Genomic DNA, 24,086 nt, shown 5'->3' on the forward strand with positions numbered 1-24,086 from the left:
ATGTGCCTGCTTGCATTGGGGCATCGTCTCTGATTATGGGGCCTGATTCAGCAGCAATCGCAACTGCCATTACGCACGCAATCGGCCAATTGGTGCGTTCTGCGCATGCCTATCCATCGCAGTGCGCGAAGACTTCACTGCGATGGCAGTCTCCATCGCAGTGACTACACAGACCCATCGCAGGGTGTACCATTTGGGGGTGGTGGTCCACATAAAGCAGGCGTGCCAGTTCTCGATGTTACCGATGGTTTTGCAGTCTTGCTAAGTATTACGGATGTGTGTAAGGTAAGGTGGGCGTCCTTATGTTAGGCTGCGTATGGCATAGCGATCACAGACCTTAGCATATCTTTGCAGTGAGACTGCGATCGGTACTGAATCAGGCCCACAATGCACTGTTGAGAGGTGATCAGGATTGCACTGTGATTGCTGTTTGGCTTATTTCACCCTAAAACTGTCCCGATATGTTCAAATTAACAAATCCGCCATTCCTGTGTTACTTACACTTAACAACTGCAATAAGAGAGCACAGCCATACACCTTAGGGTGGGCAATAAGCAGCGGCCCCAGCTGCTGTAGGACTATACATCCCAGCATGTCCTGCCACAGTTTTGCCATTTCACCATGCTAAAACAGTTGCAAGGCATGCTGGGATGTGTAGTTCAACAACATCTGCAGGACCGCTTATTGCCCACCCCTACGGGAGTCTATTGCCCCGGTGTAGGCATGGCTTTGCGGGTTGAGGGCACCCAGCTGGCAGTTTTTCTTATTTTTTTTTTTTTTTATTATTTCTGCTTTTTAGCCAAAACGTAAACACACACATATAATATGCAGATTATTCCCCATCTCTCCACGGCTTGTAGCTGCTGTCTCCTCCACTGTCCCCAACCAGCACAAAGCCGAGGAGGAGCTATTTAGCTATTATAATTTATTATGTAGAAGGCCAGAGCGGTCTGCAGTCTTGTTGTTTGTAGCCTAGTTTGTTCCGAGTATAATATGCACTCCGAGCAAAGCAGTGGTTTCTATCTGTTTTATTATTCCTGTCATTTTAATTCCAGTTCTCCGTATATAACGAGGTGCTGGGGAGATGGCTGATTGGGTACATGCAGTTCCTAGTGCAGCGAAAGCCGAAGAAATTAAATACAAGAGAAATTTTGTTTTCTTAGCGTCTCATTATTACTACATGATGCCTCTGTGTGTGTGTGTGTGTGAATGTATGTGTATATATATATATATATATATAATATATATATTAGGGGTGAGCGGGTTCGGATTTCTGAAATCCGAACGCCCCCCCCGATCCGAGGCCGATCCGAGTCAGGCTCGACTTTTCCCACCTGACTCGAATCTGAAATCGAGGCAAAACGTCATCATCCCGCCTTTCGGGTCTCGTGGGTTTTGGATTCTATATAAGGTACCCGCGTCGGCGCCATTTTCTCACTCGGCTGTGGACAGTGAAGAGGGAGGGTGGGAGTTAGGGCTGGCTGGGCTGTGGAGTGTAGTGTAGTGCAGAGTAGTGTTGTGCTGTGCTGCTGTTGTCCATAGGGGCTGTGTCCACTCCTCCAAAGTCCATAGGGGCTGGCTGTGTTGTGCTGTGCTGCTGTTGTCCATAAGGGCTGTGTCCACTCCTCCAAAGTCCATAGGGGCTGGCTGGACTGTGTTGTGCAGTCAGTTGTCCATAGGGGCTGTGTCCACTCCAAAGTCCTGTGCAGTGTCCCAGTCCTAAAGGGGTGCTGTAGTGTTGTCCAGGGGGTGCTCTGTCCATCAGGGGTGCTCGCCCCAAGTGCAAAAAAAAATTATTTTCTGTGTTTGTGAATTGTGTGCGCAGTAGCCGCACGTGCATCAACAAAGTAGCGCCAAGCGTGCGCCTGTGTCATAGGTAAAGGGCCGGCTGGCTTGACCGTTAAAGGGTGCTGTAACCCCCAAAGTGCACTCCAACAAAAATAAAAATATATATTTTTTGTGAATTGTGTGCGCAGTAGCCGCACGTGCATCAACAAAGGAGCAGCGCCAAGTGTGCGGCTGTGTCCCATAAGTAAAGGGCCGGCTGGCTTGTCCATTAAAGGGTGCTGTAACCCCCAAAGGGCACTCCAAAGAAAATAAAAAAATATTTTCTGTGTTTGTGAATTGTGTGCACTGTGGCTGCACGTGCATCAACAAAGGAGCAGCACCAAGCGTGCGCCTGTGTCCCATAAGTAAAGGGTCGGCTGGCTTGTCCGTTAAAGGGTGCTGTAACCCCCAAAGGGCACTCCAAAGAAAATAAAAAAATATTTTCTGTGTTTGTGAATTGTGTGCACTGTGGCTGCACGTGCATCAACAAAGGAGCAGCACCAAGCGTGCGCCTGTGTCCCATAAGTAAAGGGCCGGCTGCCTAGTCCATTAAAGGGTGCTGTAACCCCCAAAGGGCACTCCAAACAAAATAAAAAAATATTTTCTGTGTTTGTGAATTGTGTGCACTGTGGCTGCACATGCATCAACAAAGGAGCAGCGCCAAGCGTGCGCCTGTGTCCCATAAGTAAAGGGCCGGCTGGCTCATTTCTTGAAGGGTGGTGTAACCCACAAAGTGCACTAGTCTCCAACAAAAATAAAAAATTATTTTCTGTGTTTGTGTGCGCCTTAGCCGCTCATATATATCAATATAACATAAATGGAGGACCAAACTTTCTCCGATAAAAATAAAATAGGGAAAGATCAAGAACCATTTCCTCCTAGTGCTGTTGCTGCTGCTGGAAGTTGTTAATCATCCCAGAGAGGAAGTAGGAACACCACTACTTTTACTAAACAATTGACCCTCCAACAATCCTTAGCGAGGAGGATGAAGTACGACAGCAGTCATTCTGAAGCAAAACGTATAACTGAGGCCTTGACTGCTATGTTGGTGTTAGACGTGCGTCCGGTATCCGCCATTAGTGCAGTGGGATTTAGACAATTGATGGCGGTAGTGTGTCCCCGGTTCCAAATCCCGTCTAGATTCCGCCTGCATCCTCAAAGCAGCAGCGACAAGCGTGCGTCTGTCTGTTAAAGGGTGGTGTAACCCTCAAAGTGCGCTCCACAAAAAATAAAAAATTCTTTTTTTTCTGTCTGTGAATTGTGTGCACTGTAGCTGCACGTGCATCAACAAAGGAGCAGCGCCAAGCATGCGCCTGTGTCCCATAAGTCTATTAAAGGGTGGTGTAACCCCCAAAGTGCTCCAAGAAATAAATAACAATTTTTTTTCTGTGTTTGTGACTTGTGTGCGATGTAGCCACATGTGCATCAACACAGTAGCAGCGCCAAGCGTGCGCCTGTGTCATAAGTCAAGGGCCGGTTTTAACATCTGGTCCGGACTGAAGGACGTGCCAACAATGTCTGACAAGTCTACTGTCACTGCATATGATACTGTCCTCAAAGCAGCTGCGACAAGCATGCGTCTGTCTGTTAAAGGGTGGTGTAACCCTCAAAGTGCGCTCCACAAACAATAAAAAATGTTTTCTTTTTTTTTCTGTCTTTGTGAATTGTGTGGGCTGTAGCCGCACCTGCATCCTCAAAGCAGCAGCGACAAGCGTGTGTCTGTCTGTTAAAGGATTACATCGGTGACAGCATCCAAGTAGGCATGTCAGACAGTCCGTACATGTACTGGCAGGAAAAAGAGGCAATTTGGAGGCCCCTGTACAAACTGGCTCTATTTTACCTGAGTTGCCCCCCCTCCAGTGTGTACTCCGAAAGAATGTTTAGTGCAGCCGGGAACCTTGTCAGCGAAAGGCGTAGGAGGTTGCTTCCACAAAATGTGGAGAAGATGATAATTCATTTTTATGAACATCAACTCTTTAAGGGAGACCAGCCTCCATAACGTACAGAGGGACCTGTGGTGGTGGATTCCAGCGGGGACGCATTAATAGATGTACACAACACTGAAGAGGGTGAGGAATCGGTGAATGAGGAGGATGAGGACGACATCTTGCCTCCGTAGAGCCAGTTTGTGCAGGGACAGATTAATTGCCAGCTTGTTTTGTGGGGGCCCAAACGAACCAATCATTTCAACCACAGTCGTGTGGCAGACCCTGGCGCTGAAATGATTGGTTTGTTAAAGTGTGCATGTCCTGTTTATACAACATAAGGGTGGGTGGGAGGGCCCAAGGACAATTCCATCTTGCACCTCTTTTTTTTCTTTGCATTATGTAGTGTTTGGGGCCTAGTTTTTCAAACTACCATCCTGTCTGCCACTGCAGTGTCACTCCTAGATGGACCATGTGTTTGTGCTGCCCACTTGTGTCGATTAGCATAGTCATCCAGCTACCTCGGTGCAACCTTTTGGACATAAAAACACTATTGTGAGGTGTTCAGAATAGACTGGAAATGAGTGGACATTAAGGTTTTTGAGGTTAATAATAGCATAGGAGCAGAAAAATCAACACATTCTGTGATTTTAGCTGTTTCTATGCTTTTTTTCCAAAAAATACAGATCCAAAACACGAAGAAAGATCCAGATCTAAAACCAAAACACAAAACACGAAAAGTGCCCGATGCACACCCCTAATAAATATATATCGTCAGGTGACTGCCTTACCTTTAAAAGCCATTAGCTGGCAGGTGAGCTTTAAACCAGGTAACATTTTTTCAGTCTAAACTATGTGATAGCAGCTAACAGGTTTCCATCAGTGTGACGGATAGTGTAGGACCTGCAGAAAGTGGGGTCCCGTGATGTGGGCTGCGGGCTTAAATGCATTGATCAATCCATGAACTAAATCCCCATTATTTATTTACTTATTTATACATCATTGTGAGTGTTTAAACATGGTGAGTGCTGGGTTTTCTGTTTTTATTTATTTAAGCAATGTGGTCACAGGCCACTTGCACCCCAGTCCTGGGAATGGCGAGTGCAGGTCTGCACCCCAGATCTAGGAGTGGCGAGTGCAGTGGATTTCTGACTTTATATATATATATATATATATATATATATATATATATATATATATATAATGTGTGTGTGTGTATACTGTGTTGTAAGAATGCGGTCAGACCAGACATTTAAATACATGGTCTACTTACAGTCATGGCAAATGACAGCTTCGGTGTTATTTATTGTTTATTTGCACTCATGTATATGTAACAGCAGCGGTGTTTAACTCCCTGATGGTAAAAGTGAACATGATTAGTTGGAGAGGAAGAGGGTTAATGCTAGATTTGCATTCCTGTAAGGGCAATAAATTGTGATCCGACATAGATACCATGACACATTTACCATTGAGACTAATATGTGATAGAAATCAGGTTTAGCCTCGGATTATGTCAGATATAAGGGGGAGATGTTTCAAACATTCTGAAGATAGCAGGTGTAGAAGTTGTCCATAGCAACCACAATCGACTTCTAGCTATCCTTCTATAAAATGATAAGTAGAAGCTGATTGGTTGCTATGGGAAGCTTTCTTACATATTCACCACAGTCAGATTGGTTTTGTGTAAAGCAGAATGTAATGGTTTAGTAGCACAGAATGCTATCACCCTCTCTCTCATTACTGTCAACCATTCCATAACTCATCAGTAACAAATTTTAAATGCATAGCAAACACCTGGCAGTATATGATTTCTAAGTGTGAATGCCTATGAAGCCACCTGCATGCTTTGACAGGGTGTAATGTATTTTTGTTGACATTCTCATTCAGACAATGTGATTTAAACTTTCATCTCACTGTCACCCTATGTCGACATTCAGACCATGTCAACATTATGCTGTCGACATTATGGGCTCGATCCAATTAGGTGCGATGTACTCACGTGTGCGATTCATCGCGACAGTGGCCGTGCTTGACGGCCGCCCGGATTCTCCTGAATTTAGTGGCGAGTCAGGGTGCGATGTGCCGGGCCGTTGCCGGCGTTTTAACGCCGTTGCCACGGCACATCGCACTCATCGCACCTAATTGGATCGAGCCCTAAGAGTGCATTTGGAGGTCACTGACGAACTCACTTGTGTTAAATGCATTGAATGGAGTAGATAGCATTGGGAAACCCACAATGTTGTTCCAATGCGACTGGTCACAAATCACGTCATTGGATGGGGTCACTGGAACCAGTTTGTTTATTTTAGGCCTTGCACTGCGCATGTGTTCAGTGATTTACCATTGGAAATTGACGCAATTTGGTTTCGTGGTCTAATGAAGCCATTGTAGCCCTGTAGTGCACCCAAAGTAGGCACAATTTCAGCTGAAGTAACATACACATCCATTACTATATACAGCTCCTGCACTATTTGTCACATTGGGTGCTGTATGAGCTGGATCCTGCTCCCTTCCCTATGGAAGTCAGAAATTGTTAGAACTGAGGACGAGAGGTATAAAACATTGCTCCATTATCCAGGGTTTTTGTGCAATCTATACTAATATAAAAAGAACATGTTTGTTCCAAGTTGGCGCAAAAACTACTAAACGGATACTCATAATTTTGTAGTGGAAACTCCTAGAAATATCCTGCACTTTGCTTCATATCAATCCGTCAAGTTAAAGTTGAGCAGTAACAAAAAAAATTGTCATCATCATTACAAGAGATAGGTGTGGCACCATGCGCGTGGCTGGTAAGGGGAGGGTAGAGAAGCGCTTTGGGCCTGCGTGCCCTTGATTAGGATAAGCTACATAGCAGTTTGTGTACAGGGCACACAGTGACATTGGTGTGAGTGGTGGGTGAATAGGAGAGGTTACATAGCAGTCTGTGCACAGGGCACACAGTGACATTGGTGTGAGAGGTGGGTGAATAGGAGAGGCTACATAGCAGTCTGTGTACAGGGCACACAGTGACATTGGTGTGAATGGTGGGTGAATAGGAGAGGTTACATAGCAGTCTGTGCACAGGGCACACAGTGACATTGGTGTGAGTGGTGGGTGAATAGGAGAGGTTACATAGCAGTCTGTGCACAGGGCACACAGTGACATTGGTGTGAGTGGTGGGTGAACAGGATAGGCTACATAGCAGTCTGTACACAGGGCACACAGTGACATTGGTCTGAGTGGTGGGTGAATAGGATAGGTTACATATTACATAGCAGTCTGTGCACAGGGCACACAGTGACATTGGTCTGAGTGGTGGGTGAATAGGATAGGTTATATAGCAGTCTGTGCACAGGGCACACAGTGACATTGGTCTGAGTGGTGGGTGAATAGGATAGGTTACATATTACATAGCAGTCTGTGCACAGGGGACACAGTGACATTGGTCTGAGTGGTGGGTGAAGGTGCTGCTGCCCCCAGTCTGTATAGCGCTGCTGGTCACATGGGCCACTCCCGCGACAGGACCCCTATGCAAAGCAATACAACTAGAACACCTCATATAAAAAAGATAATGGCAGAAGCGATTTGATCGTGGGTGAAGCAGCATATATGAATCAGGCCATGTGAGCTTTGGACGGCCATTATTGTTTGCCCTCCAGAGAGGTATTGAAAAGGAGTTGATCGTCTGTAGGAGGATAGCAAAGGACAATAATTACCTGATGCATCCTTAAAAGCTGCTTAATTTGCTATACAAAAAAATAAATTTTTATGTAGGACTACTGCTCCAATAGTTGAGCGCATTTGGACTATTTTCACATTTCAGTATTTGGAAGGTAGAAAACAGATTTCCATATACCCAGATGAGTGTAGATACAGAGATGTAAATACTAGGATAATTATTCATTCCTACAGTGAATGAGAAGTGATCTCTGAATGGCAGCTGCTTATGGATCGGAGCTGCGCTAATGTCAGTTTGTCTTAAAAAAACGGAAGAATAGGAAGATTTACTAGAGAGGAACCTGAAAATTTAGTTACGTGCTATAAGATGTCAGTTACATTATCTTTTATGATCACTTCGCTGACAAATTGCTGTGCAATTGTAATAGGAAAAACTGCATGTAATTGTGGAAGTGCAGACTAACCCAGATAACGATCTGTGATCCTGTATAATTTTAAGGGATGCACACCATAAATACATCATGTTACAGCTCTGATGCAAGCCCGGGATTCTGCAATAAAACAATTCTGAAAGCAGCTGCTAACACAGGGATACTGGTATCACTCTGTACGTCACAGTATGTGAACCTGACCCCTCGGAGTGATGAAATGCATCAGTAGTTATACAACAATCTACTGGCGTTTTTTCCTAATGAGACTGCAAAATGCTCTGGACTGTGACGAAACTGAGAGGAGATTGTAAACCCTGCCCAATTGTTCTTGATGAATTCCTCATGTCAGGTCTGCCACAATTGTGTGCCTATAGAATATAAATGCTTAAAGAGTATCTTTGAAAAATCAGAAACAATGCGACACTTTGATGAATGAATGTACAATTTTCTCAATAGCCGGAGGCATCCTGTGCTTGTGCTTGATGTTTTCGGTCACATTTCTGAAAAATTTACAGTATTCTATATTACCCCCTAATGGGGTCAGTAATTTTGATCCAGAAGTGAGAGGACCAATCAGAAGCTGCTATGTGTGCGATGGCTAAATATCATTTGTTTGTGCGCTCACACAGACATGGTTTCCGGAAGGCTAACCCCGGTGTCCTGGGGGCTCCGTGCAGTGTTTTATAAACGCAAAAGTACAACTAGGTGAAAGGACAACTTTAATTTGATTTCACTTTATTGCACTTCGTATACAAGCTCTTTTAGGAATCAGAATGCCAAAATCTGTTTCAGACAGATAAAAATCTAGTCTTCAGTGTAAAGACCCACTACTTCATCAAAGCCTTCCAGCTATCATTCTAACTCCCTGCTCCATGTTCCTTCCTCCCCATCTACCCCATCTGTGTCACCCCTGTTTGTCTTCCCCTCCCTTTTAGAATGTAAGCTCTTACTCCCCACTAGGGCACCTAACACTTGGTTGCTTATGTTCTGTTGCTTATCTGGGTGTTATAATGTAGCAATATATTATCCATGTCCTGGTCCTGTATTGTATTGTTCTGTAAGTCGCTTGTCTACAACTTGTTTATGTACTTTGTAAGGCGCTGCGGAACATTTGTGGCGCCATATAAATAAATGATGACAATAATAAAGCAGGTCCAACTCAAATTTGAAAATGTCCTATGTGATTAACTAGCATCTAAATTGGATGTCCACCTTTCAGATTTTTGTTTAGATGACTTTGCTTATTGAAAATAAGTTTAGCAAGGTTAAGGTTAGGTAGAAAAATTGTAATCCTTTTGGAAGGAGGTTTGCACCTGTATTTGTTTGAAAATCCTCCTGACGTTTAGCAGCTAACGTTCCAGGCCGCATCCAACACTATGTATGAGCTACATTTTATATAGGGATTCATTTTAAGCATTATATTTTTGCATCAGTTTTACAGAGTATCGCATAACTGCTTTTGTGCTGAGGTTAAACCATTAGCTGTCCGCATTATGCACGGTTAGTGTAGAGGTCAGCCTTACTGCCTCTCAGCAATGAGGTCTTGGGTTCAATTCCCACCATGACCCTAACTGTGTGGACTCTGTATATTCTCCTGGTTCTTGCATGGGTTTCCTCCGGGTCTCCTCCTACAATCCAAAAACATACTGGTAGGTTAACTGGCTCCTGACAAAAAAAAATTGACCCTTATGTGCGTGAGCATGCTGTTGGGAACAACATGCTCACACACATGAGGGTTAATTTGTGAGCAGCTGCTGGCCGCTCACGAGGTCTGTGGGCGTGGTTTTTTTTTTCTCCTGCCGCTTGCAAGGCTGTGGGTGACCACCCACAGCTTGTGCGAGTGGCCTGGAGCCTGTCGCGATAATCGCGACCATCGGCCTTGTGACGAGACCCTGTGGTAGCGCAGGAAGTCCACTACTGACATCAGTTGTGATGTCAGTAGGTCCTCCCTCAAACGCCAGACGCCAACCACCCCCCCCTACACGCCTACAAAACGGGGCGAGCTGTCACTCACCATCGACAGCCGCCCCGTCTTGTAGCGAACCCCGTAGCGACTGGACTTCAGTTGCTCGGCGGGGCTTCCGGACGCGGCGCATGCGCAGATCAAAAACCGCGAGCAGGGACTGATGTGATTGGCCAAATATTCTCTGTAAAAGCGCTGCAGAATGTGTGCGCTATATAAATAACTGTTAATAAATACCAACAAGTCAACTAAGATGAACTATTAATACTGTGACTACAAGTTCTTATCTTACGTCCTGTCCAATTGATTTCATTAACATTAATATGCCCCCATGTTTTCTGTTGGATGAATCTGTGCTCTGACATAAGTCCGTCACACCTAAAAAAAAAAAATAATTAAAACCTTCTATAATTTAAGCAGTACATTGTTGGAGCTGTAAATCTAGAGAATAAAAAGATTGGCACTGTCAGGTAAAGCAGCTTTATAGATGGAGGGTGTTAATCCCCAATGTAAAGAATAAATACTAAGAAACAATAGTATAGCACTTTTGTGGTTGTAATATTTGTAAGATGATTACCAGTAAGAGTGCTGATATGTACAGCTTGAATGAGTATGCAAGTATAATTGTTAATATGAAAATAAAATTTGCATAACCGTATAACACATTGAATATCACAGTAAAAACGATTATTTAAAATATATGTCCTGAAAGTCACAAATGCATTCCAAATATCATATTGGGCAGCACAGACAGTGTAATGGATGGCATTGCTGCCTCACAGCGCTGAGGTGGTGGGTTTGAGTCCCACCTCTGTGGAGTTTATATTCTCCCAGTGCCTGCACGGGTTTCCTACGGGTGCTCCGGTTTCCTCCCACACTCCAAAAATATACCGGTAGGTTAACTGGCTCCCAACAAAAAATAACCCTAGTGTGTATGTGTGTGAGCATGTGATAGGGAATATAGATTGTAAGCTTCACTGGGGCAGGGACTGATGTGAATGGCCAAATATTCTCTGTAAGGCGCTGCGGAATGTGTGTACGCTATATAAATAACTGGTAATAAATATAAAAAAAAATACATCAAAGGGACCCCTATCATTGTAAGTAACACAGGCAGTCTATTATGTCCACATACATGTTGGCTATCCAGGTATTGCCTACTGATTAAAATAAATGTTAAAATAGATGTATGAGTGCCTACAGTCAGTGATTAGTCTTGCAGACTTGTACATGGTCGGTGAACACAGGCTAGTGGGAGGTACCCACAGGACCGACAGGTGAAACTGGTGCGGATAGGCAGTAGAGGTAGTGCGGTGAACACAGGCTGAAGGGAAGTACCCACTGCACCCACAGGTGAAACTGGTGCGTATAGGCAGTAGAGGTAGTACCAGGATGTCCAATATTAGTACTTGTGCTTAACGCTTTTCTTTGTGGAAAGATCCCACAACTTCAGAAGCATGTTTGTCATATACATTTGTTTGCTTGTATAGTTCTTGATGGTCCCCACATGTATAAACGATGTTAATTGATTACAAGCACCTCTTTACTTTAAGTCCAGGGTAATTTATTACAGAACAGCTTTGCTTCACCTGTGACTTTCTCAGCCCTCTGGTCACCAGGTAATTATAGAGAGAGAAGACTAACCTCCTGGGAGCTTTGTGACGTGTTTCTCACTTATTGGCGTCATCATGGTAACGCCCCCCACTGCACAAAGCCATAAATTGCCGCATCCCCTTACTAGAATACGCCTTTGGTATTTCTCCCGGAGAGGACATGTGGAAAGTAGGCAAATATGCAATGAACTGTGTTTTGTAAATTCCTTGTCACCTTCCAATTTATCTGTGCCTCCCACTTTTGTTTATTATGAAATCATATGTGTAATATAGTATATATTATGATTTTTAGTATTGTGTGTATATTTTTCTTATTATTACTGTATGCTTTGTTACAAATGGTCTTGTATATCTATAAAATCAGGCTGATTCTAATTGGCTTGCTGCCTGGAAGCCGCAGCTGTCCCTGTCGGCTGTCACATGTGACAGCACTAGCCAATAAGAATCAGGCTGATCCTTAATGAAGCTGCAGCTACCAGTATATTGTGCATTACAGTGACTAGGCTGGAGAGACGGAGACTCCAACGCACCAACTCCCAGAGAGTGAGTGCATGTATGTGTAGAAGTGTCCCCGGCTCCCTGCCATCTCCCTGCCCCACAGCTCAGTGCTGCTGCCGGTGGTGTCAGCCCGCTACCACACCTTCTTTTGATGCCTCTTAATGTAGCTTTCAATGTCTGACTGATCCTTAATGGTACTTAATGTTCTGTTGTTACATGATTACTCCGGGTAACTGCTATTAATACATGGCACCGCACAATAAGAAATTGCCTCTGAGATTGCACCGTTTTTGTTTTTTGTGGATATTTTTACTTTTATCATGGCTATCAGCTCTACAAGACACTTTCTAAAACACCACTGGCTGTAATATCGGTGGAGCTAAGCTCCTAGGTGTGTCTTTATAAAGCTTTTGTTAAGAGCTTTACATTTTATATTAAGTATTAGGACAGGGCTCGACAAATCCCGGGGGCCAGGTCGCCATGGCTACCAGACTGCTGCCTGGCTACTAGATTTTGCAGTGAGGGAGGAAGCAGATCCTCATCAGCTCCGGCGGAGATTCGTGCCTATAGTATTGCAGTGTTCATATCATGCACAGGAGTGCATGTGCTGAGTGTCGCCTGCGGTGACTGCTGTGCCTGTGTCCGTCCCGGCCTGCGCTGACTCCTCTCCATCCTGGCCTGCTCTCCCTGCTGTCTGTCCCAGTCTACGCTGATCCGCCTGTACGTCCCGGCTGTCTACTGTCTCCTATCTCTGGCTGCATAGAGCTCTCCGGTAGTAGGGTCTATAGTGTTCACTCTAGCTCCGGCGGCAGGCAGAGCGCCGGAGCTAGAGAGGGCAACCTTGTGCGCGTGCCCAATAAGGGGGCGTGTCTATAAGACGTGTCCCCTTTTCGTCATACTTGGGGGCGTGCCCGGCACTTACGGACGCGCCGGGCAGCCCCCAAGCGCTGCAGACAGTGATACTAGATGTCTATTCTCCGGCGGTGACCCGGTCACTGCACATTTCTCCACCTGCGGGACACTGCGACCCGCGGGTGAAGACGGCACCCGCAGGCTGTGAGGGCAGGGCGCTCTTTGCCCTCCTCGTGGAGGGCAGGGTGCTTTTTGCCCCGCTAAAACAGCCTAGCGGGAACGCTCTGTCTATACGTGGCCAGGGATTGCGGAGCATCTTGAGAGGGATAGGGGCGTGACCACAAGGGGAGGGGGGTTTTGTTTTACTTTCTGGCACCATTGTTTTTTGTGAAATGTGGTCCGTTATTACTGGAGGGTGGAGCAGGGGAGCTGTGCAGGGCAGTGAGGGAGCCTCCATTTTACTGTATCTATTCAATTGTGACCATTTTGTGGACTAGTATAGTGTGTATAACACAGAGCTGTGCTCCTCACTCACTCCTGTAATTTTTTTTTGGGGGGGTGGTGGTCTGGCTCCTACACTTTCATCCTGGCTCCTAGATTTTAGAAAAATTTGTCAAGCCCTGTATTAGCAGATGTTGAGTTTAATATTGTCCTCTCATAATGCAGTGCTGGAGGGAATTTCCTCTGGTTGGGAAGTGTACGTCCGTTCCCTTTCTTCCCTGGCTGGGTGTTAGCACCCATTACCCACCTGGGTGTGTGGCACCCATTCCCCGCATACCTTCCAACCATCCTTATTTGGGACAGTCCCCACGGCCCTTCTGGGGCCCACTTCTATGGCCCGTGCAAATGCCTCTACTTGGTAGATCTCAAAATATTTTCAGCCTTCAGGGTAGATCGCCAAGTCCAGAGGTCTGGCCTTGCTTTTGATCATCATGAACACTTTCATGTTAATTATTAAAATTAATAATAATAATAATAGATAATAAAAAATAATAAAATAGCAAAGATTATTTGGATGTAAAGCAACCAAATTTATGAAGCAAACTTTGCATTCATAGCACATATAGCAAATACTGTACAATGTTCTCAGTAGTAACTTTTAAATGCACTTCAGGATGTTCACAAGGATTCATTAATCACCAATGGATGTGTTTTGATTGCCCAGACACAGGTTTTCTGAAGCAATTATTTATGTCTGTAAGCTCTGTGGAAAAATACAGTATGTGTAAGATCAGATCAATATAATAAACCATCTTCCAGCAGCTTGTTATAATAAATGGCACCTGCTGGATACCTGACATCCTCTATCCTCCATGACAGCGATGACCCACTGTGTCTTTCAATAAGTGGAAAACTGCCTAGAGATTTTATTACTGCATTGTAACCAACAATGAAGAACGTGATGAGTTGTATTGTCTGGAAACTGCGTTGAAATAAGATGCTTTAGATCAGCCCGTTGTTGGGTTACAATCGGGAATTTTGGGGTGGCAATCCTGCCAGACAGGGTGTGAGGGGGCTGGTGCTGTCCACGTTTAAACTCAGTGTTTCATGAATCACCTTGGCAGAAGATAGCTTCCTTTGGGTTAAGGTGTGTTCTATGTATACCCTGAATTTGGAGTGATACACTTATTGTATGTTGTAATGAAAACTGAAATGGCTCCATTGGAAATAAAGAAATATCACAGTGTCAGTGGCGCGAAGAATGGAGGAGGGAAATGCGTTTTGGGCCTCATTAGAGTAAATCCAGCTAGAAAATAAAATTTTGCACCTTAGCAAAACTGTATTGCACAGGAAAGACTCCCCAAGTTGAATAAAGCTGCCTTGATGTGTCTGCTTTTCCCTGCATGCATAATAGGAAGTTACATTTGCTCTTCTTAATTCACAGCGCGCTTTGTCTAGATGTTGATTTTCACTCTTTAGATGGATTTGCTTCTAATCCTAAAATGTAATGCTGCATATACACGGTCAGATTTAAAAGACTATTTAAACGATAACGAGATCGTTTAAATCGTCCTTTTTTTGCCCCCTCAAACGACCAAACAATGCGCGGGCACGAATGGTTGATATCGACTAGGTTAGCCAGATTGCTCTAGGGACCCTCGATCGTTGATCGCGGGTCGTTATAGTTGTTTGGGGGTTGGTGCATGTGCTGGATGTTCGATAACGATCATCCAGCACATGTAGGACGATCAGACAACGATATCTGATCGTTGTCTGATCTGACCATGTGTACGGTCCATTAATGAGGCCTCACTTTAATAACGTCACTATGAAGCAGACAAGGTTAGAACACTGCAATCTGGCATGTCCTCCATCTGTATGTGAAGTTTGGGTCCATTGCTCAGTCACTGCTCTGTGTCTGTGCATTCAGCGCATACAGGAGTTGTAGGTTTACTTCTAACTTTCCATCTGTGACTTATAGTGGTGCTATTATTTCTGCATCTATTAGTGTAGTGGCATGGCTGGTATATTTGGTTTTAATATAGCTGTATGTTTATATTTGTGTGTAACTGGGTTTCTTGCTAACCGTTGGCCAACTTTTTGAACTGATTTAAAAAGTAATTTGCACCAAAAGCAGAACAATAGAGAAATACTCTATATAACCATGTGCAGCCATTTCAGGTACATATTATCTTATATCTAAGTATAATCCTACATTCCCAATAGATGACTACACATGAGCACTCCTCTCTGTGACAGCTCAGAAATGGAATGACCACTGGTCAGTGCATCCTCAGGTAACTCAATGAAACCTAATGTGTATCGTAAACATCAGGTGATTATTATGTAGGGATGACATTGGTGCAGCTACAGATGATTTATCATTAATGTGCTGAGATATGGAGTTGGACCGGTTCTATTCATCTTCATGTATCTTTATGAACCCATTTTCAGGTATTTTTTAAGTATCTACAATGTGCTCTTTCTTTTCCATGCTAATGTTTTGTTGTTTTTTTTTTTTTTTTATTCTTTTCATCTTTACCACCAGCTGAAGAATTTGAGTTTCGAGGAGCTGCAGATGAGACTTAAAGCCTTGGACCCCATGATGGAGCGCGAGATAGAAGAACTTCGACAGCGGTATACAGCAAAGAGACAGCCCATCCTGGATGCCATGGATGCCAAGAAGCGGAGGCAACAGAACTTCTGACAAGTGCCGAGTCTCTGCGCAGGAACCTCACTCACATCCTGGACATGACCAATTTATAGGAACTCCAGAAAGAAAACCTGTCGCCATCACACAGAGGTTTCCCCCAATGGAGCAGTGGTTGATTGGGGAAACTTGTGTGTGCGTGTGTTTCTCTATACATCAGTTGTATTCTCTCCTCTTCACCCTGTCAGTCGAGCTGTCAATTGCAATTTGGATCCTACAAATCATTTTTCCCCCACCTTACCATTGCTTTCTCTCCGTCTAGGCAACATTGAACTATTGTTACCCTGATTCATTTACTAGCAACCCTATGCCCTATCCCATGCATGCAGTTATATTTTTACGGGCGAATCATTTTCTCGTATTCAGAGGAGGAAGACATTGATGGCCTACGTATGGAGAACACAACCAGCATACCCTTTTAGTATTCCTTCATATCAAAATTTCAGGGACAATATGTTCAACACCTTGGGAAATATTAATTTGCCTTAAAGTTACAGCTTATCTATTTATTTCTTCGTGTTACATCTGAGTGTGACGTTCATTCGTGACCAAACTTGTTCTGTGTTTTTGCTTGTTGGGTTTCTGAGGTCTAGATGCAACATATGTTACTTGTTCTACATGTTAGAGCTGAAGAGCCATAGGGCAGTCTCATGGTTGCCTTTTTGCCCGTGAATCCATCTATCGTGGGAAATCTCATCTGTGCATTACCTCCTACAATGATTGTATCAAGGTTGTGGGAACCATATCAAACCTCCTACCTTGGACCACTCGACAAGAGAAATCCAACGTAATTTATGTTTTAATGAAAGTTCTCCCAGCTAGTAAGGCCATTTGTTAGGTCCAACACTCTACCTTCTAGATCAGTTGATTCACACAGGCCAGTTTTGTGGCCTGGAGAATACCAGAGCTGAGGATCAAGAGTGTAGGAGAAGAATGTTTATCCATTCCTTCAATGTCGGGGGGGACTTTGTATTACATTTTCAAATTAGCTTCTTGTAACTGACCCATCCATTCTGCCACAAAACCTCCCTGGTAGCAGTCAAGATTGAATATTTTATGGTGTTTTGGAGTACTTCATGTTGCGTAACTACTGCGTATATCCTCTATGTTCAGATCTGACTAGCTTTCGGTTTTGGCCTTTGCGAGATATGTAAGAATGGAGAAACTATTCAATGTTTGCAAAGCAATTAAGACACACACACACAATCGCCTAAGACTTAAGTGCAACTTTTCTAGTCCTAAAGTTTTTTTTTTTCCTTTACTACTTGTAGAAATGTGAGAACTCGTCAGTTCATAAAGTCCAGGCCCCACGTGTTGAATTGCGCAGCTGGTAGAAGCAGCTAGAAATATTCACCCTATATTATATTACATTACATAACATGTGGACCAGAGCAGCCATTCTATCGGACTATTTCTATTTACTGATCGTTGTCTCGCACCCAATCCATGGAGTCTGGAAATCGGGCTTTGTGGGCGATCCAAGGGGCACGTTTCCAGCATTCTCCTAATAAATAAGAAAATCATTTGGCTATATGTGTCCTTCGCAGATCAGAGAATATGACATTTAGCTCTTTCATTGTCAGGGAGGTAAAGCATTGGATCCAGTGCTTCTCGTGTAATTGCCAGCTGACTTTCGGATCTGTATAAGCGCAGTTGTTGTAAAGCAGGTAATGATTTTCCTGGATATTTGATAGCATTAAATGTTAGTTACGTGAGTTGCAGCTCTAAGCAATGCCCTTTCATTGACTGTGGGCCATAAAATGGATGTTAACTGTCCACAGCAGAGGTTCCTGCAATGACATGTTGCACTGATCGTATCGGCTCCTCCAGATATACAGCCTATGGTCTCACCAGGCGTTAAGCCCATGTACATTATTATTATTCGTACCGCTGTTGACAGTTTTAGCATAAAATAATTGGTGTGTGAAGGCCCTGTTATTTGTGGCAGCTGCTGTGTGTTTATTAGGTCTATGCCGCTCTTATTTATTCTCACAGTGTAGAAATGTCCACCCTCAGTTAAGGAATCGGCACTTTGTTTTATAGGCCGTGACTACTCAGTGCTGTACCGGGCCATCTCAGGCTCTGTGCAGAATTAAATAACCACTAGGACGTTTTCAGTGTTAAATTAGGGAAACCTTACTATTACTGTTACATGATGCGTAACGAGCCCTCTAAACTGCCAATATGATGGACTTTCATCTGACCGTGCACATCTGCAATTGCGTATCGTTGCAATATTAAAAGGGCCTCTTCGTCCATCCGTGCATAAGGAATGAATGTGTATGATATCAGTGAGGCAGCTGGAGCTTTGAGAAGGGAGTGTTATGATTTGGGAGTCCTCATATGATCGGGAAAGAGCCAGTAGCCAATCACTTGCCGCCTCCATTGACAAGTTTGAATTTCTGCGCTGTCCTTTCACTGTTCAATACAGAGAAGTTTACATTATGCAGGCAGGGTGGGAGTACCCTTTAAAGCATTTTGCCCCCCTCGTGTTATGCTCCAGCCTCCCTCCAACGTTGTCCTGATTTTTGCCTCACCAATTTGTATTTCTTGATGGATTTACAAAGCCTAAAGCATGAGATACGGTATAGAACGGTACTTGTTTTTTAGCTCTTCAAATTGGTGCTTTCATTGGATGATCAAAGCTATTGCAAAAGATTACATTAAGGGACCATTAACTTTTAAGCAACCAAAGAAATAATACCACCGTAGTCTGAAAACCGTATCGCAGCAAAATGCTATCTGGGCTCTCTTGTTTTTGCTCTACGATTTATATAGGAAGCATTCACAATGTCACATTGCTGCTAGCAGGCCTGTTTTGTTAGAAGGGAAAGCTCTTTGTTTAAAGCACCTTTGCTCTGTGTTGCATTCATATTCCGTGAGTCAGCCTACTTAGCTGCCCGGCTTTGTTCGAATCGCTGGATTTAGCAGCGTGACTTTGTAAAGGCAGAGTCGGCACAGGGTTTTTATAGAGATGTTTACAGTGCAGCCAGCATGGCAAGAAAATCGATCACCTGACCTCTCTTACCTTTTTTTTTTTTTTTTTTTTTTCCCTTCCGCGGCCTTATAGACACCAAAGGTCAAGTGATACCCAGCTGGGTAATCCCTGCTGCTCTGGGCATCTATACTGTTCTGTCTCTGTGACATGTCTTAGAACCAACTGCTCTGAAGGTCAATCCCGTTTGACAACAAGCACATCCAGTTGAACGTATTTTACAAAACGACATTTGAGTATGACCGTATCGGAAATGGATGACTGGGCAGAGTAGGGTTAAAACAAAACTGCCATTGTAACATGCTGGGACCAATTATTCTAGAAAGAGGCAAAATAAGGCATCGCCAGCCTTGGGAGCAGCTTACTCTTCAGCAGTGAAGGAGTTAATTGTTGGAGCACTCCAATGTGCGTTCTTGCACCATAATAAAAAAATTCGCAGAGTTTATTGTAATAACTTCATCAACAATATAATACACTGTAAGTTTCATTTTGTCGTGTAGCGCAAACCTAAAAAAAAACGTTTTATAGCTCACTTTGTGTTTTATTCTCCTGTCAGATGTTTTATATTTGGTGAAGCGCAGATTTGTGTGCATTGTTCTGTTTGCAGATTTGCCTGCGAGTTTGTATAACGTCACTATCTGTTGTTTTTATCTTCCATTATGTTTAAGGATAACCACTTCAGAACTGTTTCTTCAATTTGCTTTCTATGAGAATTCATTTTAATATATAACGTACATGCGGAGCATATTGAGTACAGAATAAAAAAAAAAAAAAAACCTTTTCACAATGTGTTTGTCTTGTTTTAGGGTGAGCGTAGAGCGTACGGGGAAAATATCCTAGTTTAAAAAGTGTAGTTTTTTACATTTGCCTGTATAGTCTATTACATCAGGAACTGTGTATGTGCTGAGGTACAGTATGATAGTTCGCAGCTGAGAGACTGTTTAGACAACTATAATATCTGTTTCTTGCCTTTGGGAAATATATCTAATTTTATGCCAATTGGAGTTGGGACTCGTGTGGGGTTTTATTGCTACAGTATACTAATGTTGTTATAGGATGGGCATGGGTGACCCCAACGTAACAAGGGCATGCTTCCTACTGTTTCCAGAGACAGTGCCAGGTTTGCAAGTTTTCTCCCAGGAAATGCCCCTATTGACCAACTGCACAATTTAATCTTTTTCTACATGTAAAGGTGCCCATACATCTGCGACAAATCGTCGCGATGCAGGGATTGGCCACCATCGATGTTCAGCGAGCCGTTGCCGGATCGCTGACATTTGACATGTTAAATGTCCCCAATGTGACGATCGTGATAATTTTTTGATCTCCAAAATCCAACATGTTGGATTTCTGCGATCCTGCGTTGCCGGGTTGCAGCATCACAGGATCGCGGCAATCCGTCGCAGATGTATGGGGCCCATAAGATACAATTCCTACCATCTGTTTCTGTCCCCTCTGCCTTATAAATTAAGGTTTATTGAAAAGGAGTATGTACATAACAAAAGGTGCTTTACAATCGTATTCTGTACACCTCAAAAGTTGGGCTCCCAAGTCTACGTGCTTATGTGCGTCAGCTCAGCAACGAAGTATGTCTGGAAATGATATTGCACGTGGCGCTGTACTTTGAGGGGATTGTGCCGCAAACCGATTACATGAAACGGGAGGTCAGTGACCCTGCCCAAATGAGCTTACAATCTAAGAAGTTGGGGGATCGATAAATTTGTATCACGCCCAGCATTTATTCGCTGCAGATTTCTCCACAGGTATAATATCTGCAGAAACGTCTTAAAATTGCATCAGTCTGCAAATTCTGCGGGAGCACATACTGCATCTTCATGGGAAGCACATTTATAGTTGATGGGTTTTATGCCATTTTTACATACAGTACGTGTTGTGCATCATTGTACGTGCTTTGCTTAATTAGTAAATGGATAAATTAAACTTATGGAACTAAAGATATAATTTTGAACCCATCCCAGTGGTAATAACAAGATAACTGTATTTTTTACAATGGCATGTATTTGGCATTTACTAGACCTAATGCTGTTCTCACTGAGTACACACTGGCTGGTGCTAGGGGATTCCCCTATCAGAAGTAGAGCACATTAGTGTGGTGTATATATATATATATAGACGGGATCACCATCATGTGCTTTATTATTATACATATGTTACATTATACTGCATTCACGGGACTAGCCAAACGCCGACCTCAAGGCTCCCCAACAGTTCTGGTTTTAATAATATACATGGTTGAGCACAGGTGGTTAAATCAAATTGACTGAAGTACTAATTAGACACCTGTGGTCAAGCATGGATATCTCCAAAACCTGAACTGTTGGGGAGCCTTGAGGACTGAGGGCCTGATTCAGAGCCGGACGCTATTTGCACTCGCTCGTTCAGAAAAAGGGACCGGATATTTAAATTGAGCGCTCGCTCTTTGCGGTCTGTTGACGCCTTTTGTCTGAGCGAGCGAACGAAACATGCGCTCGCTATTTTGTAAAGACGCCCCCTGGCCGCTCGCATCATACGTCATCTCCGCTATTTATTAGATTAATCGAGTACATCGAAAGGCGTCTGAACTGCTCGCAGTGCTTGTGGTTGGATTTTCCTACCGCAATCATGCGAACTGTTCAGGCTAAGAAACAACCAAGTGACGTGGTCGATGACGCTGCTTTGTTAATTATGCACACCCTTAAAACGCCCGTTTTGACCGTTTGGCACGCCTGCGTTCGGATCACCACTCCCCGTTTTCAAGTACCTTCCCCTGTTACCACCCACAAACTCCTCATCCTGTCACTCAAATTAGCAGCCCCTTGCTGTTTTGCGAGCGCTCGATTTCCGACTGCAATGACTGGTTTGCGCATGCGCATTGTGACCCATACGCATGCGCAGTTGTGCGAACATCGCTCGGAGCGAACGAGCGGCCGCTTACGAGCGGCTCTGAATCAGGTCCTGAGTTTGAGAACCGCTAGTGTATTCACTACAGTGCATACTGTGGTAGATTAAACTGCATGAACTATATCTGTATGTACTTTATATATTTATAAAGGGGCCCAGATCATGCACTATAGTATCCATGTCCTCTCTAATGGCTGGCCAAGCCTCTGTGGTGGCTGGAAACACCCCTTAAGCATGGGCATGTACCACTGCACTCCCCCGGCGGGCCCTTCATTCCCCAATCCGATACTGGTCACTAATACTAACCACCACGCCAACCGTGCTGCCCATGTTGCATGGACGGAAAATGTGGAATGCCTGGGGATCATTGATTTCCAGGGGGTGATGCATGTTCTGTTCACATGGACTACAATACAAAGTGGATTAAAAAGGAAATTAATACTCTCTTATGTGAATGATCCTTAACATGAATGTAAGCTTTACACATAGACCCTGCTGCATTTGCCAGGATGGTATAACCCTATTTCATACTGATGAAGTTTTAGCAGAAATGTGGAAAACAGTAGTTCAGTCAAAATGAACATGGGAACAAGGGGAGCGATATCTGAGCATGATGTAGTTGAAATTCCGGCTGTCGGTATGCCAGCACTCAGAAGGCTGGCGCTGAAATCCGACACCAGTTTCCCGACGGTAAGTAGTGGGGTTAGGCGGAGGGTTAGGCACTAGCGGGGAGTTTAGGTTTAGAGTGCGGGGAGGGACGGTTAGGCACTAGGGCGGAGGGTTAGGGTTAGGCACTAGCGGGGAGTTTAGGTTTAGAGTGCGGGGAGGGACGGTTAGGCACTAGGGGGGAGGCTAGGTTTAGGGTGCGCAGAGGGTCAGTTAGGCACTAGGGGGGAGGGATAGGGTTAGGCACTAGGGGAGAGGCTAGGTTTAGGGTGCGGGGAGGGACGGTTAGGCACTAGGGGGGAGGCTAGGTTTAGGGTGCGGGAAGGGTTAGGCACTAGGGGGAAGGCTAGGTTTAGGGTGCGGGAAGGGTTAGGAACTTGGGAGGGTTAGGCACTAGGGGGGAGGCTAGTTTTAGGGTGCGGGGAGGGAGGATAAAGCTGGGTACACCCTGACAGATATATTAGCCGATCAATTGATCGGCCAATATATCCACAGCCCATCGGCCAGTGTGTACCACCATCTGTGTTCACTGTGTAGGGGACGGGTCCCGCTGGCTGCCGCTGCATGTGTACGGGCGGTCTGCAGACATAGCCGTCCAGCGGCTGTGCAGCACAGCCATTGAGATATGTCGGTGAACGCCTACATCCCGTACACAACCCATCTGAGCAATGGGCATAGACTGGGAGAATCGGACATTAGCCATTTTGACCTGATATTTAGATTGGGAATGTTGTAATGTCAAATTTAAGTTAATTTATTATATTTATACTGCATTTTCCACAATTCTGGTGTCTCTATGGTAATATACAAACGTGATTTAGAATTCCCAAAGTCTTGGTTATGTGCACAGAAATCTCTCTGAGTGACCTACAGTACTGCACAAGCGCGTTCCACCATAAGACTTTAACAGCGATAACTTATATTTTGGAAGCGCACAGACCCCTCAGATTACCGGCGCTGATTATCCTTGCGGTTCCAATATCTTTTAAAATTTACAGCAATGACAGTAAGGAACATTTATAAGCATTCTCTAAGGTGAAAAACTAGAACACAAATGTCAGGCTAAATTCTCATACAGTGAGCTGTAATAACTAAAAATTCAATTAGGTGGAGACCTATAACAATGATGCAAATCTGACTTTTTATCTTAAGGGACCTAATGCACTGCTTCTAGAGTAGCTCAAACCGCCTGCCGGGATCAGGCGATCGTCTTAAGGTGCTCATACTGCCTGCCGGGATCAGGGGATCGTCTTAAAGTGGAAATGACATTTTTTGTGCTCAATTTATTGGCTTTAACCCATGTAATGCACTAAAATTAAATAGTAAAAAAAAAACTACCAAACCGCTAGCTAAGTGGAGGAACGAGGGGCCTGATTCAAATTTGTACGCTAATAGCATCACACAGCAGCGATGTTCAAATATGCCAATGCCGCAGAAGGTGTCCTCCGAAAAGAAAACACCTTCTGTTGGCATTGCAGATCCGAGTACTGCGTCCACAGGCGCATCATCTGATCACCATCGAGACCGGCCGCAGTCCTCGCACATCTGAGTAAGTCTAGACGACCCGGGGTCAGGAAATCTGCATCGGAAGACACAGTCCCTGG

At 44.2% G+C, this 24,086-nt stretch overlaps 1 protein-coding gene across 1 annotated transcript in view; it reads left to right on the forward strand.

Annotated features, from left to right (window-relative positions):
- STK3 (serine/threonine kinase 3) overlaps positions 1–19,674 on the forward strand; it is a 240,699-nt gene extending 221,025 nt beyond the window's left edge. The window contains exon 11 of the mRNA XM_088442695.1: positions 15,759–19,674. Within this exon, the coding sequence (XP_088298821.1) occupies positions 15,759–15,917 (159 nt within the window). The 3' untranslated portion in view covers positions 15,918–19,674. The remainder of the gene's footprint in view (positions 1–15,758) is intronic.
- Positions 19,675–24,086: the final 4,412 nt, after the last annotated feature.

The sequence above is a fragment of the Taudactylus pleione genome, unplaced genomic scaffold, assembly GCF_031769625.1.
Source record: "Taudactylus pleione unplaced genomic scaffold, aTauple2 ptg000314l, whole genome shotgun sequence".
Lineage (NCBI taxonomy): Eukaryota > Metazoa > Chordata > Amphibia > Anura > Myobatrachidae > Taudactylus > Taudactylus pleione.